At 34.3% G+C, this 19,921-nt stretch overlaps 2 protein-coding genes across 2 annotated transcripts; both read left to right on the top strand.

Annotated features, from left to right (window-relative positions):
- The first annotated feature begins 7,801 nt into the window (after positions 1 to 7,801).
- On the top strand, positions 7,802 to 9,450 carry LOC107893693 (ethylene-responsive transcription factor ERF061). The gene has a single exon (XM_016818750.2). The coding sequence runs from the start codon at positions 8,315 to 8,317 to the stop codon at positions 9,209 to 9,211; it is 897 nt and encodes a 298-aa protein (XP_016674239.1). The 5' UTR covers positions 7,802 to 8,314; the 3' UTR covers positions 9,212 to 9,450.
- A 7,723-nt stretch (positions 9,451 to 17,173) lies between these two features.
- LOC121205028 (uncharacterized) lies at positions 17,174 to 18,223 on the top strand. Its single transcript, XM_041075958.1, has 4 exons — positions 17,174 to 17,348; positions 17,466 to 17,555; positions 17,655 to 17,891; positions 18,024 to 18,223. The coding sequence occupies exons 1-4, from the start codon at positions 17,174 to 17,176 to the stop codon at positions 18,221 to 18,223; spliced, it is 702 nt and encodes a 233-aa protein (XP_040931892.1).
- Positions 18,224 to 19,921: the final 1,698 nt, after the last annotated feature.

The raw sequence follows: 19,921 nt of genomic DNA, 5'->3' as shown, positions 1-19,921 counted from the left end.
CACTGTTAAAATAGAAGGATCTAGGTGTGAAATAGGGGCAGTTGGCTGGAGAAATCTTAGGGACTATTTTGGGGAATAAAGAGGTGAATAAGGCAAGAAGAAGGATTTCTAGGTATTCTGCTAATGAAAATTCTACTGTTGAGTCAGACCAAAGAATTTTTAAGGATTTGGACCTTTTTAAGGGGTCCATCTTAATAGAAAATTTAGGCAATAATGGAAAGGAGTTGGGCCAAAAATCTAAAGCTCCTTTGGATAAGAGCTTAGGGAAAAGACCTATAGGGCTGAGTGGAGTAGTGGAAAATAGTGGGGGATTTCTTGGGAATTTATCCAATTCTAATTTGGATTTTTCTGTTTATGCAAGAATGAAACAGACGATTCCACTAAAAAATAATAATACTTTGGATGGTGCATCTATTCAAGGCAATTTGAATTCTACAATTCAAGAAAAAAAATGAAACTGAAGCTTTGGAAAAAATAAAAGCACATTACAATTCTTTTTTTGATGAATCCGAGGGTTTTATTGTTCCTATATCAGATAATACCCTTGATCCAGGTAAGTACTCTGCTGTTAGTTTTAATAAAAATATCAATTTAACTCAATAAGATAATTCGGCTCAGAGACTAGTAGAACTCCTAGATTTAGACTCGGATTCGAAATTAAATGGCTTCAAAGACTGAAGAAGTGGGGGCAAAGACAAGGGTAGTCGAAGTACTAGGAAAACCTATATTGCTTTGCAATGCGAAGGAATCTTTTTAACTCTTCTAGAAATACATGTGTTCCCTTAGCTGAGTCTATGGTGACAATGGCAGAACTTTTATCTCCCTAAATTCTCAGTGAAAATTAGAATGCTGAGGTTGATGGAACAGGATCTAAGATAGATGGCATTTTTGGCCTTGAAAGTTGCGTATGTTACTCTATCTTTTTAAACTATTTTAATGAATATCACTCTTTTCATGGAATTGTCAGAGCTATGGAAATGTTAAATTCCCTAGAATTTTTAGGGAATATAATATGGAGTATAAATAGGATATTATTAGTTTGCTTGAATCGAGAGTCAGTGGAACCAAGGCTAACAGGATTATTGCTAAGTTAGGCTTTCAGTTTTCCCATCGCCTTGAAGCAATTGGATTTTCGGGGGGCATTTGACTAGGATGGAGGGATTCTGTTCGTCTCGAAGTAGTCCGTAGCCACCCGTAATTCATTTTGTCTCAGATTTAGCATTTACCCTCGTCTTATCTTATTTTCATCGCTTATGCCTATGGGAGCCCAAACAGACAAAAGTGTCAATCTTTTTGGAGTGAGTTGAGGAAATCCATTCCACTTGGTCAAAGCCCTTGGATTACCATTAGGGATTTTAATGCAATTCTCTCCCATTCTGAGAAATTTGGGGGCTTTTAATGGGCAAAAGGTGTCTCCAGTTTGGTGATTTTGTTATTTCTGGTGATCTTTATGACTTAGGTTTTAGGGGGCCTCCTTTTATTTGGCATAGGGGATCTCTGTTTGAGAGGCTAGACCTTGCCCTGGGTAATGAAGCCTGGCTTCGCAATTTTCCTAATTGCATGGTTAAACATATTCCAAAGATTAAGTCAGATCATCGGCCCCTCCTTTTATCCTTAAATTCGAGTACTGTATTCCCTAGGGGAAGACCTTTCAGATTTTTAGCTGGTTGGACAGAGCATCCAGAGTTCGATAGTTTCCTAAAAGATAAATAGGATTATTCTAGTAATATGTCTGATACTCTTGGTAAGATCACTCTTGACCTTAAGGATTAGAATAAACATGTTTATGGTAACATCACCTCTCGTAAGAGAGATCTTTTCAAAAGAATTGCCAACATCTAGAAGACAAGGGATTACTCTAGTCTCATCATTTAAATCAAGTGGATTTGCCTCTTTGTCAAGAACTTGAGAGTGTTCTTCACCATGAAGAGCTCCTTTGAAAGCAAAAAGCGAGATGCGATTGGTTAAATGTGGGAGATCAGAAGACAAAGTTTTTTCATACCCGTACTCTGCCAAGGAGGAAAAATAATTGTATTACTGCTATTCACAATTCTGATGGTAATTGGATTTATGATCCTAAGGATATCGAATATGAGACAAATGAATTCTTTCAAAGACTGTATATAAAAATTCTTGCACCTCTGGGAAGCCCGCCTCATAGTGGTTTTCCCTAGCTTGATCCAGTTGATATTAGCTTTTTGGAAAGGCCGGTGTCAAATAAGGAGATTTAGAAGGCTATGTTTGATATGGAACCTCTGAAAGCCCTAGGTAGTGATGGTTGTCATGTTCTTTTCTTCCAGAAACAATGGGACAATATAGGGGGGGCGATTTGTGACTAGGTTCGGAAGGTCTTTGATGGAAATTCTATTGATCCTGATTTGAATAATATTTTTTTATTTCTTATTCTAAAGGTTAAGAATCCGAACACTTTTGGTCAATTCAGGCCTATTAACTTATGTTCGGTCCTTTACAAGTTGACGATGAAGGTTATTGCGAATCGGTTTAAACATATCTTTTCTAAAATTATTGCATAGGAGGAAGCTGGTTCTATTGCAGGAAGGTGCATTAACAAAAATATTATCTTAGCTCAAGAAGTGATTCATACCATGTAGAGTCAGAAGAAACGGAGATGGACGACAATTAAAATTGACTTGGAGAAGGCTTATGACAGAGTTAGTTGGGAGTTTATTGAAGTTTCTCTTTGAGCTGTAGGTATCCTAATTATCTTATTAATGTTATTATGTCATCTACCTCTAATTCTACTATGCAGGTTATGTGGAATGAAGTACTGTTATCTAAATCCATACCTATTAGAGGAATCCGACAAGGGTGTCCTCTTTTCCCATACCTCTTTGTGCTTTACATGGAGTGGCTTGGTCATTTAATTCAGTCTGCTATTTTAGAAGGTAAATGGAGTCATATCCGACTTTCTAGGAATGGGCCTGCTATCTCACATTTATTTTTTGCAAATGATTTAATTATATTTAGTAAAGCTGATTTAAGGCACGGTGGAGTTTTAAAACCCATTCTGGATGATTTTTGTACATTTTCGGGCATAAAATTAATGCAAGGAAGACCAACATTTTTTTTCTAGAGGAGTGGATGAAATCATGATGAGTATGATTAGTACTATGTTTGCTTTTCAGCATGTCCATAATCTTGGCCATTTTCTTCTTCTTTTTAACCAAAAGGTTACTAGTAGTACTCTTCAATTCGTGGTGGAGAAAGTGCGGGGTAAGCTTCACAGTTGGAAAGCCAAAAGGCTCTCATTAACTGGACGTGTTACTTTGGCATAATCAGTTCTCTTATCTATACCTAGTTACTTCATGCAGTCTATGATGATACCTAGGAAAATTCGGGACGAGATTGAAAGTCTGGTTAAACAGTTTATTTGAGGGTCTTCTGAAAGGAAAAAAAATATGTCTTTGGTTGGTTGGGATTCCATTTGTCAACCAAAATTGTGTGGAGGCTTAGGGCTGAGGAAACTTCGCCATCAGAATATTTCTTTCTTAATGAAGCTGGGATTCAAATTAATGTCAGATAAGGAAGCATTTTGGGTTCATGTGATTAGGTCGAAATACCAAATGAAGGACGAGATACTAGATTGCATATATAGGAATAGGTGATCTTTTCTTTGGAAATCTCTCTCCAAAATTTAGAATTTATTTCGAGAGAACTTGCATTAGTCCATTGGAGACGGCCATAAAATTCGGTGCTGGAAGAATAATTGGATTCCCTATATCGAACCTCTTTTTCAATATGTTTCACTTAATATCAATCTGAATCTTGATTGTCTTCTGCACGAGATGTTTTCAGAGGATGGTTCGTGGAACCTTGACCTTTTTCAGGTTTGGCTATCGGAAGATGTGATTTAGGCTATTAAGGGTATCCCTCCTGCTCATCATTCTAAAGGCCCTGATAGAATTTCCTTGAGCCACACTACATCTGGCACATTTACTGTTAAATCTGCTTATAAGTTGCTTAAAGAGGGAGATTGGAATCGGATAGACGAGAAATAGAAGATTGTATGAAAGTGTCCTAGCCCTCAACAGGTTCGTGTCTTTCTTTGGACAGTCTTACAAGGAAAATTACTGAGTAATGTTGAAAGAGTTAGGAGGGGACTTTCGGATGATTCCTCTTATTTTATTTGTGGACATTATTCAGAGGATGTTTTACATATTCTTTGTGATTGCCCTGCTGTTAAAGATGTTTGGCCCTAGGTTAATCCAGGTAAGTATCTTTCTAACGCTTTCTCTATTCTTTCTCAGGATTGGATCCTTTTAAATTTGCAGGTTAATAGGTTGATTCACGAGGGGGAGTTAGTTGGGCTTATCTTTTTGGTTTACTTAGTTGGCGTATCTGGAAGAATCGTAATCTATACATTTTTCAAGGCAAACCTTGAAGCTCAAAAGAAATCGTCCAAGGATCTCTTAGCTGGGCAGTTTAACTATTCTCCTCACCTCAAGTAGTTCCTTCTACCTATATCGACCACTTTTCTGAAGCACGCATATCTAAGGAACGAGTTTATCTCAACACTGATGGAGCAGTACATTGGGATTCTAGACTGGCTGCAGCTGGAGGCATGGTTCGTGATAAAGTAGGAAATTGGATCACTGGCTTTCATAGATTTCTCGGTAAATGTTCAGTTTTCGATGCGGAACTTTGGGGCATTCTTGATGGGCTCAAACTTGTTCAAAAAAGAGGATATGACCAATTTATTATCTTCACTAATTGCTTTGAAATAGTCAAAGCCACTATTAGGAGTTCTTCTACAAATTCTAATTCTTCTCTAATTAGAAACATTCATAATTTTTTATCTCAGGAAAATCAGTAGACTATACGATATATCTTGAAGGAACAAAATAAAGTTGCGAATTGCCTAGCTAAGCTAGCTTTGATTGAAAAATCTAACATGCAAGTTTTTGATGTTCCTCCAGAGAGGACTCGTATTCTTATTGATAGGGACAAGCATATGAGTGCTACGTTCACTCAATCGCAATTTATGTAATGTACTAAGGTTTTCTTATTTCATAAAAAAAATTAAAAGAGTAGTAAAAATTTTCAAAAGAGTATTTAAGTGTGTTATGTATAGGTAAAAGTACTATAGCGGCTTTTGTATTAAGAGTTAGATTTCATTTTACTCTCTTTACTCAAAAAATAGATAAATTAATCTCTAAAAAATAAACTAATTTTTTTAATAAAAATAATATTTATTTATACCGTTAAAAATATAATCAATTTCTGTACATTTATATTTTTTACAATTATACAACTTGTATAACAGTTTGGCATGGTGGTAAAAATAATTTTGTATATTCTTTTTTAATAAATCAAAGATATTGTTTTATATGATTTAAAACTTCTTTTTCCCTAAAAGAATTTAAAATTTTATTTTTAAATTTTTAAGAATAATTTTATTTTTATTTTTTAAGAGTACTAACAAAAAAACTTATTTTTAATTCAAAATTTATCCTCATTCATTACATTTTTACAATACCATTTAACGCAATATTAACAAAGACATATCAAATTAATTTACCAGAAAAAAAAAACACATTCATTTATCTACAAAAATAAAATGCTATAAGTTTCAACTGGACAATAATATGTTTCTAAAAAAATTGTGAAGCTTTTGTCATCGTGACATCAATTTGTTGGTGACATGACGTACTGTACTTCTTTGGCTAAAGAAAGCAGCGTCGTATGCAGCCGCAGTTGGCCAATGGTGCGCCCGAGAAAATCTTTACCAGTAATGATATGAAATCACGAGAATTTGCTAATCACACTCTTTAGGCACGTGTCAGTAGACAAGCAAGCATAAAAGTTGAGGCTAGACCACTGGCTTGGTCGGCGTCGCCCTCGCCCTGCACACTGACTTGTCTAGCTGCCAACCATACTGCCAAATCTCAACTTTTTCAAGTGTCCCACACTCAAAATGATTTCTTTTTCTTTTAAGTGAAGGCCTCTGCAACTGAATTTCATCCTTTCGTCAAGAATTTTATCTTAGGTGACTAAGTCAAAAGAATGAGTATGAACTTATTTCAACAACTTCGTTTTGCCACATTAAGATTCTAACTTGGATAAAAAAAAGAGTAAGAGGAAATTAATTTCTTCTAGCTACCCATAGACTTGGCTACCGAGTCTTTATGTATGAATCTATTGAAAAGAAAAGGAAATCATTATTACTCCTAACACTAGAAACATGAACAAACAAACTCATTCATATAGTTATTTTTAAATTTAATTTAACAAAAAAATTATTTTAATTTCAACATTTAAAAGATATTTTTCTATCTCCGTATTATAACTTTTTTTTTTTGATCTGGCTCCGTATTATAACTTATATAATATAAAAAGGGTCATAAATTATATCACATAAAGCATTAATTTAAAAATTCCATTACAATAGAATTATATGAGATCTTTTTAAATTAACAGTTGAAATAAGAATATAAAATAATTTTCAAAGAAAAGTAACTGATTTAACATGTTCTAAGCCATTAGCATAATTTCTTAATTTTTGATGCAACAATTAATTTAAAAAGGATTTAACATGATCACACTATAATAAAATCTCACATTAGATGTTATCCATTTTATGAGATAAAATTAGAAAGAAATAAGAGAGAGAGAAGTTGGAGACAACGTAACATGAATTGAGGATTGACTTGTGAGGCATGGTTAGGTTTCTTTCACATGCAAAATACAGCAATACCCTTTATTTCCCGTTTGAGGTCAGTCCAGCAGATGGGGTATCTTTCACGAGCTTTGTCATCCCCGAAAATACAAACTAGAAAAGAAAAGAAGAAACTTATAGATATTGGCTTTTCAAACTCTACCTTTACGTCTTTAATGCTCCATACCAAGCTTGGATCCCACATTGATAATGATGACAACCTCTATGATTTCATGTAGAAAAAGTCTTTTAACCTCATTCAATCAATCCTCGTTTTTATATATCAACTTTCTTTTTCTTTCGCTCTCCCTCGGTTTCTTCTTTGGGTTATTTAGATAAATACAAAGTGCAATCCAGCAAAAGTTACAGCATGACCCGCAATTTAATTTCTACAAAGCTATAAGCATTGGATTTGCGAATGAAATCATCAAGTCCAGGCGGCATTCTAGTTCTAGTAAATTTGTGTTTGCTTTTTATGTCAAGGTAAGGATCAATTACTCATAATAATACTTTCCAAAGGGTAACGTAACTCACCATGTGCTGCCAAACATTGTTGGTCTGGAAATGAGATATCAACATCTCTTCTCTCCACAAATTTAGGTTCTCAGTTATTTGGATGTTTCCTATTTAACCCCAATTGTATTATGTTGAAAGACTTTTTAACATATATTTAAATCTTTGAACATGTTATAGTATCAAGAGAAACAAAAATAATAATGGAATTTTGAACATTGAAAGTAAAAAGCAGTAAGAGAGAAGGTTTCAGACTTGAATGGGATTTTGGAATTTTGTGCAGAGTTTGAAACCAAAAAAATGAAAAGCGTAGCGTGGTGGACAACTGGGCATAACATAAGACGCGTGGCGCAGAGGAGTTTTAACTTTTGACAACCCAAAGCTGGCTCTGCCTCTTGCAATAAATACAAAAAGTAGCTTTTTAGCAGTTTTGTGCGGGGGACCTCTTCTTTTTGCCCTTTCATGGACACTCCTCCTATTTCTTCTTGCTCAAAAGAATGGGCGGATTTTATAACAATATTTGCACCTCATGCAAAAACACATCCATGAAATTTTAGTATAATAAATTTGGTGGCAAACAAAAATAATAATAATAACTCGAGTTGCATAAGAAGAAGGGAGAAAGGAAGGCATGGCAATGCCCTCCCAATTAACTTAAGATTCCTTTAAATAAGTAATACGATTAATGTAAAAACAACTATTACAATAAAATTAGATATTAAAATAATATTATAGCCTAAACACATCGCAACCCATTTAAAGTTCCATTCAAAGTTTCGTTAGACCGGAATTCAAACTTGCTCTATATCTAAAAGTAAAATCCTAAGCTTTAGCTTTACTGTCCACCACAGCTATAAATACCACCAACCTCACCCTTGGCTCTCACCATATACCATCTGGGTTTCTTCTTCCTCCCAACCAAAATTCTTGTTCAACCCAAGATTTCTTCATTTCCTTAACCAAATTACCCTACTTTCTTTTTCTTTTGTTATCTAGAATTTCACTTTCTTTTCTTTTGTTTATACAAGGAAAAAGGGTCAGTTTTTTTAGCGCCCCTGTTTTTCTTCAATTTTACTCTTATACTCCTTGTTTCCTCTGTTTTGATTCAAATCAAGAATAAAAAAAATGCAAGAAATCAATCATCCTCTTGGATTCAATAATATTGTTAATATTGGATCTTCACTGTCACAGTTGATATTGTCAGGAGGGTCAAATACCTTAGATTCAATCTTCTCTCATTGCGCACCGTCAACGACGACAACATCAACCGCCATCACCACCAACTGTATTTACGAGCCAATAGGCTCTTCAGTCTATCTCCGCCAGAGAGAGCTCCTTCAAAAGTTCAGCCAAGAGAACAACGGAAACGCTTCGTTTTCGGGCAACTCGCTAATGAACCGGATTCCGACCTATCCAAACCCCGCATCGACGAGCAACTTCTATTTGAGTCCTGAAAAGAAGAAGCAATACAGGGGGGTGAGGCAGAGACACTGGGGTAAATGGGTGGCCGAAATCAGACTCCCACAGAACAGAATGCGAATCTGGTTAGGCACATACGAAACAGCCGAAGCCGCTGCTTATGCGTATGATCGTGCGGCGTATAAGCTTAGAGGGGAATATGCAAGGTTGAATTTCCAAAACATCAAGGATCCCAGCAAGTTGGGCTTTGGAGATGGTGCTCGTTTGAGTGCTCTGAAGAACTCGGTGGATGCTAAGATTCAAGCCATTTGTCAAAAGGTGAAAAGAGAGAGGGCTAAAAAGAAAGCCAAGAAGGATCGTCCCGCAGAAGCTGACAAAACAGTTAAGGTGACGGAATCCTGTTCATCGTCATCATCGTTATCGCCTGTGGCTTTCAGTGACAGTGTGTCTGATGGTGGATTTTGGAGATGTGAGAACTCGCCCTCCTCTGTTTCTAACGATTATCCAATGATGATGGCAGAGGAACCCCAATTCGAGGACTGTTTGCTTGCTAGAATGCCATCTTTTGATGCTGAATTGATATGGGATATTCTTGCCAATTAGGATTTCCACTTTCTCTATTTATTTTTTCACCAAAAAAGCGAGAATTTTCAGCACTTAGCTGTTAAAAACCGAGAGACTTTTAAATAGTGTAAATGGTAATTTTGTTGGGATTCTTACTACCTTGTAGTGATGTCCTGTTGTTCAGTGTCTTCGATTTTAGGAACAAGAATGTTTTCTTTCTTGAATGGGAGTTGAAACGCTTATAAATAAATAAAAATTCCGGAGTAATATATTTTCAAGGTGATGCATGATTATTACAAATATGTGGGACCTTGAGAATGTGAATGAAAAATTCCCTCACTTCTTATCATGTCTATTTTTCCACAAGCACCATTTCACTATCAAAGGACATGATAGGGTTTTAAACCAAGCAGGTGAAGTTGAGCAAAGGTTGCGAATAAGATCACTCCCTTATCCTGAAAACACTAGAGCCACGGCCATGCCTTTACCTTCGATTCTGAGAAAGATGGTGGTCCTTCTTCTTAATCAACTTCAATCTTCATGTACATGTACAAAAATATTGAAAGATGCCTATACATGGTACAGAACAAGGTTGAACCAGGCTTAGCGATGGCTGTTTATGGGTTTGCTTTGGTGATTAGGTAATCAAGGTTTAGGTTTATCTTTAATGATGTATTCAGTTTTCAGCAACCTCTTTATTAAACCATTTCTGCAGTTCGATCTGAAGGGGGCCTCTGACCAATAAATGAATTGAAGAGATAAGTTGAGGAGAACTTAACATAAAAGCAAAACAAGCAGAGGAATATTAGTTCATAATTACAGGGGAGTTAAGTTGCAATAGCTCATAAAAGTATAACTTCATATGAAGGTCAAGGACAACAGGAAATATTAGGAACCAAACCAACAGCCTGTAATCTACGTCATAAATTAAAAAACGACCACATCCTTCAATGATATCATTAAGAAAACATTACCGAGGGCATTCTTGTACTTGTGCAAGATTTCAGGCAGTGGTTGTAACAATGAGGATCTGAAAAATACCAATTGCAGGTGGCAGTAGGCCAAGTTCATTTCATGTGAAAAGAACGATGACATTACAGCACAACGTCCTAACACAAAATTGACCCATCATGTAAGTTTGTGAACCATTCTCAACTCTCAAATTCTTTTGAATGAAATATGAATCTGTGCATGTCAAAGGGGTCAGAGAAGGAAAGAGAAGATTAGAACATGGTTATGTAAGTCCAATTTCTTGAGAGCTTCGTTAACTTTCCCTTTGCTTTCCCCTCCCTCAAGATCCAAACAATCTTCTAGCATTTGCATGTGACGAAGACTTTTTTCCATTTGCATGTGGTGATCTCAACTTTTTCCTGCACTACCTTCTAGCCTTTTTATTACAAACCCAGCAGAATACACCAGGTTGACCATTATATATACCCGGAGAATATGATTATAGCATGATTGACAAACTAAAACTAGACTATTTTACTTGAGAGAGCAGTATCAATCACTTTCTTTGCAACTGTCACTAGAGACCAGCATTCCGAGCAGACAGCTCCTATGCTGCAATATCTAACATCCTCATAGTCCGTTATATCCTGGGGCAAGACTCCAAGAAGTCAAATAATATGGCCATTACAGACATGTGCTCTGTTTGAAAAAGTAGACTAAGATGCTCAATTTTCTTCAAGTCCAGTAGCTTCTCACTAAACTGGAGTAAAAACATTGTCAGCATTCTGTGCATAGGCATGCCTCATGGCAGGCTGCATTGCAGACGATACATCATTAATAACTGATAGACCAATTAATATTTATATTTCAACAGAGATGTTAAAAAATTTCAGCAGTTTTAACTCATAGCTCATCAAAGTTGATTCGAAGCCTGCATAATAAGAAGAAATTTTGATGAAGTCATACATCAACGCTAGAGATATGCCCAATATATATCACTTTATTATTTTTTATTTGGAGAAGACTGGTAACTTGAATGGAATTTTTCAGTTCAGAAACAAGAACTGGCTAGCGTGAAAGAAAATTCTCTTCTTCTAAAGTAGGACTTGTAACAAACAGGATGCTTGCAATTTACAGATATCAATCTGGGGAAATAACTTTCCTGTCAAAATACAAGTCTCAAATTTCAATGGAAATCGCTAGATTAAATGAAAAATATTCATGATTCAACACTAAATTTCTTTTTCCACAAAAAGAAATCCATATAAGATTAGTTAGATTTATTTTTTCAAAATTGACTCAAACAAAATAATTAATTATGAAAATAATTTAGGACCAAAATCTTGTACTAGAATGATCTGTTTTTTACAGAACACGCCGATGCCGTCATACTCATTGGTGGCACCCCTCATCATTAGTAAATAATCATTTATAAAAATAATAATAATTTTTTGGTATCGCCACTGTGCCCGGTGGAATCAATATGTATTTTTTTCTACATGCCCATAAAAAATATGAGTATTTTGAGAGGAAAAAAATTAATGGGTGTTACCAATTTTTTTATAATATTTTATGGGTGTCACTGGCCTCTATGACGACACCAGAAAAATTTTTAAAAAATTGTGTCACCAATCTATCATATAATTTTTGTTATCTATTCTTTAAAATAGAGGTACTCATGGGTCGGGTCAGTTTCGGGTCGGGTCTAACCAAAATTTTAGGCCCATTTAATTGGTCAAAAAAATAGGCTTAAAAATTTGCCTAAGCTCAGATAGAATAAAAATGCTAAAACCTAGGCACAGCTTGCCTGTATTAACTTTTTATATTATTCTTTTTATATAATTTTTAAATAAAATGATAATACATCAAAAATACTAAAAATAATAAAATAAATGTTTTTTAACAAATTGAAAATAAATTGAAAAAATATATATACTTAAATAATAAAATAAGTGCCTCTAAAATAGTAACAAAATTAATAATAAAACAAGAGTTATACAATAATAACAAAATAGTTGAAATATAATAGTAAAACAATAACAAGAACATAGCAACAAAACAGTAAAAAAATAGCAACAAAATAGTAAAAAAAGTAATTTTTTTGCATATTCAAGCTAGACCCAGGCAAAAAATGTCCTACCAGAGGCCCGACCCGTTTTCTAAAAGGGTTTTTTTTCTCAAACTCATTTTTTGTACCTATATTTTTACCCAAACCTTCTCATTTTTTGAGTAGCCCGGCCCATGAGTAAGCCTACTCTAAAATGAATACCTAAATTTGGTGCAGCAAAAAAACGGGTACCTTCATCGTTGAGTGAAGAAGCATGAAGACAAAGAAAAAGAAAAATCATCACCATTACTAAAATTCCATAATAAAGCTCCTCTAATTTTTTTTCTTTATCTTCTTCGACAACATCCCTTCCTCCATGATAAAATTGATAAAGAACCAATTTAATTATTAAAAAAAGTGATTGTTATAAGGAAAACTTTGATTATTAAAAAGTTGATAAATAAAAATGTTAGTTTAATTGATTGATGTGCAAAGGTTTAGAAAAATAAATAAATTTAAAATATATTTTTATCTGTAATTAAGGCACTGTCAACCTTGAAATAGGACTGTAACAACTACTCTTTATTTAAAAAGTCGTATTTGTATAAATACATTTTAAAAAAAAATATTTTTTAATAGCAGTAATATATTTTTAAATTACTTGTATTGAGAATTAAAATATTGTCTCAATTTAAAAGTGAATTTTAAATAGGTTTAACTTACAAGCATGAGTAGAAAGTTGAAAGGTTATTATAAAAAAAGGGCTTGGTTTGTTGAATCCATTTAAAAGATTATATTTCGATAGATTGTTTCTTTCTAGAAATATTAGATTTCATTGTAAACATAAATAACGTTTTAAACAAAATTCTCATTTAATACACCTTAATTAACTTGCAAATTTCTTTTTTACCTTTTGTTAATCTGATGTTACTTTCTGCTTCCATTTATATTTCTGTACACCAAACAAATATTTTTTAATATTCTTTCAGCCTTTCATTTGCAACCTTTTCTTTTTATTAATATATTCTTAAATTACTTATATTGAGAATTAAAACCTTGTCTCAAAGTCAAGATATTTTAAATGAGCTTAACTTACAAAACATTGAATAAAACTATAATAATTATTTTTTATAATAAAATGAGGTTTAACTAAAATTTATTTGGACTCTTTACTTTCTTCTTGTTAACTAATGCCGAAGAACTCAAAATTTTTCCAGTTTTCAACATCGAAAACTTTATGTATTACTAAAAGATTCAAAAAGAAATTTTCTTTTGAAACAAACTTTCAATTTTACTTAAATTTTCTTTCTCAATATATTTTCTTAAGAGTAAAAATTTCAAAGTTTTCACTTCATTGCTCTACTCTTGCAAAGAACTTTTCCAAGCATATATTTCTTTTCTATGTTTATTTTGGTGGGTTTTGCTTTGTTTTACTTAGACTTATTCATGAGTCGGGTTATTTGCCTAGGCCTAAAAATTCACCCAAAAATTTGGGAGGGTTTGGGTAAAAATATTAGGCCCAAAAAATAGGTTTAGGTGAAAAAAAATGTCTGTTTAAAATATGGACCGAGCTCGAACTTAAACATTCAATGCTCGAGTCCAGTCTATTTTAAATTTATAATACTTTATATTATGTAATTTAGAACATATTAAAAAAACAAATCTATACTAAATATATAATACTACTCTAATTTAACATTAAAATATTGTTAAGATGAATATATAAAAAATTTCAATAAATAAAAAATACATAAAATTATTAAATATTAAATATTAAATATTAAAATAATATAATATAAATATTTAAAAAATTAAAAATAGTATGAGTGGTCCTAAAATGGGTTTGAGTTAGTCTTTTGCAAATATGGTTGGTTTGTGCAAAATATTAAGCCCATATTGAGAAGACTGGCATGTTTAATGGAATTTTTCAGTTGAGAAACATAGTTGAAGGACTGGATTCTAAGATAAATGTCATTTCTAGCATAAAAGAAAATCCTCTTCTTCCAAAGTAGGACTTGTTATAAGTACGACGCTTGTTATTTACAGATATCAGCGTGTGGAAATAACTTTCTTATCAAAATACAAGTCTCAAATTTCAATGAAAATCGCTAGATTAAATGAAAGAGATCCATGATTCAACGTAAATTTCTTTTTCCACAAAAACAAATCGATATAAGAAAAGTTGAGGTAGTTAGGTTTTTTTTTTCAAAATTCACCCAAACAAAATAATTAATTACAAAAAAAACCTAAAACCAAAATCTTGTACTAGAATGATCCGTTTTCTACAGTGCACGCTGGTGCGTCATACCCATTGGCGAAATCACCTCGTCCAGGGATTTAAATTGTGGTTGTGGCCACGTTTTCGATCGCGTTGCGTTTATCACGGTTGTGGACATAACGGATGCTATTGTGGTTACTATGGATATTGCGGTCATGAATTTTTTTTTAAATTCACACAACTTATTGTAAAACATAATAATTATAATTATAATTCTAAAAAGTCACTTTTAATGATTTTTTAGAGTGTTTTCTAATACTTATGAACTTTTATTAATATGAGAACACATTTTTTACAGTCATTAATTATTCTTATATATATTTATGAATTTTCTAAGAATATTATATTAATTAATAACAAAGTAAAAAAAATAGGAAATATTAAACATTCATCATATTTAATAAGTTTGAAAGTTTTTTTATAGATAAAATAATTAAAGATAAAATGGGTCAGCATGCAAGAGGTGATGCCGAAAATACAAATTGTGGAAGATTTCTGGCAAAAGTGCAAAGAAGAGATTTTATAGCACAAGACTCTATTTAAATTTCAATTATATTAGGATAATTATTAAGGATTATTATTTAGATTTAATTTTAGCTTTTATCTTTATTTATCTTTAATTATCTTTATTTATTTGTATTTATTTTCTAGAATTTAATTAGGAATAGACTAGGTTTCCTAGTACTATAAATAGGGGATGGAGTGACACAAATTCCATTCATCTTTTCTGTAAACATTCCCTTTCCCAAAAAGTTTAGCCTTTTATTCTTTCCATATTTTTTCCAACAAAAATTTTGTTTTCATTATGTTTATTTATTTTTCCCCAAAAAGCATGAGCCACTAAATCTATCTAGCCGAAGGTTGTCAAAGTTCCCCAAAAAGCATTCATGAGGCTTAGAATCTATACTTAGCCTTCTCAACGAGTATATATCGTTTCTCCGCATTACAGGGTTGACGCTTCCGTCCATGTCCCTTAAAAAATGATCTTTTCAATGTGTGCAAGGAATGACCGCTTTGTATATTTTGGGAAGGTTGCACAGTCGGTTCGTTAGCTTACTGCGTCAGAGGTTGGCGAGCTCAAGAGACAAAATGGCGTGACATTCACCATTGAAAAACGATGATCTAGTATAAGATGGTCCCACAAAAGTGATTGTTGGCTAGAGTAAGGATCTTCTAAATCGTAAGTCTAAATTCTTGGAGCTGGTGGTCGAAGGCGTCCTCTTCCACTATAACTGGCTTATTCTATTTGAAAAGGATAACCTAAAAGCCGAGAATTGAACCCAAGGTAGATCAAGACAATCAGAGGCTGGAATCTCTCCACAAGAACTCTTTTTCCTCAACTCTATTTATCTCTACTATTTTAATTTTAATTTTCGTAATTTCAATTCAATTAAAACTTTTAATTTTGTTTTTTTTATTTTTTTTAACTACGCAGGATTTCTTGGGCACGACTCTGTCTAGAATTTCGAGGAACAAGCACTTGTGCAAATCCAGTCCCTAAGGATTTGACCATACTTCCCTTATACTATTCTTTTTCATTATTTTATAAGGATAGGATATTTTTGGTACTCTCAATGACCGCATCAAAATTTGGCATCGTTGCTGGGGACTGGTAACATACTAATCTTATTTCTTTGTTTCTTATGACTAGATCTGCTCTAAGTATTCTTGCATTTGATTTAGAAATAGAGAAGACTACAAGAGTTAATCACAAGGACACAAAGTTATGGAAAAACAGTCAGGAATGGTTGGGACTCAGAGCAACCCACCACCAAAAATCGAAGTCGACGGTGAAGTTGAGTCTAGGGTTAACGAAAACCTTACTCAAACACTTGAAAGTGAAAAAGTAGAAGTCGATTCACCAGAAGAAGTGCTTAACGCTAGGGTTAACAGAAACTTGAATCTAGCACATCAACCAATGGCTCAAACGATTTGGCAACTGGCCGAAGCTCCAGCAAAACAACCGTCATTGTGCATCGTGTATCCTACTATAGATACTAATTTTGAACTGAAGTCAGGTTTAATCCAGTTACTGCCAACTTTTCGTGGGTTGCAAAATGAAAATCCCCATAAACATCTGAAAGAGTTTCATATGGTTTATCTTAGCATGAAACCTCAATGGGTAACTGAGGATCAAATCAAATTGTGTGTTTTCCCTTTCTCCCTCGTAGATTCTTCTAGGGAATGGTTATTTTATCTACCCCTAGATCTATTACAACTTGGGTTGATCTTTCTCATTTGTTTCTCAACAGGTTTTTTCAGCATCACGTGCAGCTGAGTTAAGAAGTGAAATAGTTGGAATAAGGAAAAAAGAATCAGAGTCTCTTTACGACTATTAAGAGCAATTTAAGAAGCTATGTGCAAGTTGCCTACAACATGGTATTACGAAACAACCTCTACTCCAATACTTTTATGAAGGTTTAAAGCCCATAGAGATAAATATGAAGGATGCCGCCAGTGGAGGATCATTGGCCAACATGACTTCCCAACAAGTAAGGGACTTGATATCCACGATGGCTGCAAATACTCAGTAATTCCGAGCCAATCCTGAACCCCTTAGAAGGGTTTACCAGCTAAGTAATTCAACCTTAGAAGATAAAGTTGATAGACTTACTAATATTGTGAATTCTCTTGTTACAGAAAAAGAAAACCAACTCGATTATGTAGAATATGTGCTACACCTGAACATACAACTGATGCATGCCCTAGTTTGTATGATGATACTATGGCTCATTTGGATGCTTTGGGAAATTTTCTTGGGCCACCACAGAGGCGATATGACTCTTACGCTAATACCTACAACCCAGGTTGGAAAGACTATCCCAACTTGAGTTATGGGGCCAATCCAAGGTATAACCAGCCATACCAAAATCGAGTTCCACAACAGCCAAGAGATTTAGGTAATTCTATAGAAACTTTGGTCAATAAATTAGCAGCTAACATGCTTGATTTTCAACAGAAAATCGAGGCATTTATAAAAGAATTGACTACATTAATTAAGAAAATGAGTTCTCAAGGGAAACTGCTGTCACAAACAGAACCGAACTTGAGACAAAACGTTAATGCAGTGACATTGCAAAGTGGAAAGGTACTGGAACCAATTCCTGGTAGAAATCTTGGCCAAGAAATCGCCCAAAAAAAGCCTAAAAATGACAAACAGGTCTGAGTAAAACCACTATTACCTAAAATTCAACCTCTATTTCCAGGACGATTAAACCAATGTCGAAAAGGTAAAGAGGACAATGAGATCCCCGAAACATTCAGGAATGTTAAGATCAACATACCACTATTGGATGCCATCAAGCAAATTTTACGATATGCTAAGTTCCTTAAAGAGCTCTGCACCAACCAGCGAAAATTAACTAGTAATGAAAGGGTAAGTGTAGGTGAGAATATATCTACAATGTTACAGCAGAAATTGCCAGCGAAATACAAAGATAGGGGTATTTTGCAATACCATGCAAAATAGGTCATTTAAGAATTAAGAAAACTATGTGTGATTTAGGGGCCTCCATAAATGTAATGCCTTTTTTCTGTTTATGAATCATTTAACGCGAGTTTTTTGATGAAAACAGGTGTTATCATTCAGTTAGCAGACAGGTTTGTTGCGTATCCAAAAAGAGTCCTCGAGGACATTTTGGTGAAGGTTAACGAACTTATTTTCCCTGCAAATTTTTATGTGATAAAAATGGAGGAGGATAGTACTCCTAGATCTTCGGACCTCTTGTTGGGCAGACCTTTCCTTAGTACTGCTAGCACTAAGATCGACATTTGAAACGGAACTCTCACGATAGAATTTGATGGGGAGATCGTGAAATTTAATGTTTACGCTGCTATTAGTCATCCAAGCTAAATCTTGAACGTAAACCGTGTCAACATAATTGACTCATTAATAGAGGAGACTTTTGAGTTGATTTATTAAGATAAATCTGAATTTATTTTTGATGATTATAAATTTGTTAATGAATTTTTGTCTCCATTAAACACTAAACTTTTACCTTCTATTGTGCAGGCTCCAGATTTGGAATTAAAACCGCTTCTCGAGCATCTTAAGTATGCGCTTTTAGGGAAAGGTAAAACCCTACCGATTATAGTTTCAAATAGCCTCTTAAAGCTTGAGGAAGAAAGTTTGATTTAGGTACTAAAAAATCATAAGGAGGCAATTGGCTGAACCATTGCTGACTTAAAAGGGATAAGCCCTTTGACGTGCACACACAGGATTTATTTGAAGGAAAATACAAAACCAAGGCGAGAAGCGTAAAGACGGTTGAACCTGAATATGATGGAGGTGGTAAAAAAGGAGATAATCAAACTTCTAGATGCTGACATAATCTACTCCATTTTTGAAAGTAGATGGATAAGTCCGGTACAAGCCGTGCCCAAGAAAACGGGTGCAGCAGTAAAGAAAAATGCTAGAGGTGACTTGGTACCAACCTGAGTGCAAAATGGGTAGCGTATCTACATTGATTACAGGAATTTAAATTCTTATACTAGAAAAGATCATTTCCCTCTTCCTTTTATAGATCAAATGCTTGAGTGTTTAGCTAGTAAAACTCACTTTTCTTGTCTTGATGGACAATTAAGTTTCTTCCAAATCTGTAACACCCCGAACCCGAAACCGACACCGGAGTCGAACACGAGGTGTTAACTGACTTTAACCCCTTATAAAATTTATTTTCCAGACACTGCCCAATCTGTGTACTAGTCGTTTTAAAAATCATATCTTGAGTTTCGTAACTCGAAAATCAGTTTCGTAATTTTTCCCAGAAACTAGACTCATGTGCCCATCTATGTATTTTTTTTCTAGAATTTTTGGTCGGGCCAATTAGTACAGTTTATTAGTCAAAGTCTCCCAAGTTGCAGGGGTCGACTACACTGACCTTTTCCCATTACGACTTGGATATCTCCCTGCACGGGGCTTCAATACTAATTCCGTTTGTTTCTATGAAAACTAGACTCAGAGAGGAATCTGTACATATATGGTACGACCCCTAATTATCTCTGGTTAATTTATAATGAATTTCCAAAGTCGGAGCAGGGAATCCAGAAACCGTTCTGGCCCTGTCCTACAAAAATCTGATTATCTCTTAATATACTGCCCATATGATCTTTTCGTTACTTCCTCATGAAAACAGACTCATCGAGCTTCGATTACATAGTTTATTCATCAATTAATTCCACTCCTACTATTTTTAGTGATTTTTCAATCTCATGACACTGCTGCTGCCAGCATCCGTTACGAAAGTAACTAGGTCCATTTCATGCCTACCCTTGATCCAACTCAATCGAACATTCGTGCCATTTTCACATGGCTTAAAGTTTACATGCCAAAGTTCAAACACAACGTAATAGCTTATACATGCCAAAATGTTCTTCTAAGCCAACTAAGAAGAAAGTACCAAAACTTGCTATCCGGTGTGATGACTTCGATGACGGCCTGACCCCGCAAAAAAAATAGATGAGTCCAAGCAAC

This window comes from Gossypium hirsutum, chromosome A08, assembly GCF_007990345.1.
Source record: "Gossypium hirsutum isolate 1008001.06 chromosome A08, Gossypium_hirsutum_v2.1, whole genome shotgun sequence".
NCBI classification, from domain to species: Eukaryota; Viridiplantae; Streptophyta; class Magnoliopsida; order Malvales; family Malvaceae; genus Gossypium; species Gossypium hirsutum.
This window is presented reverse-complemented; position numbering and strand designations above follow the sequence as displayed.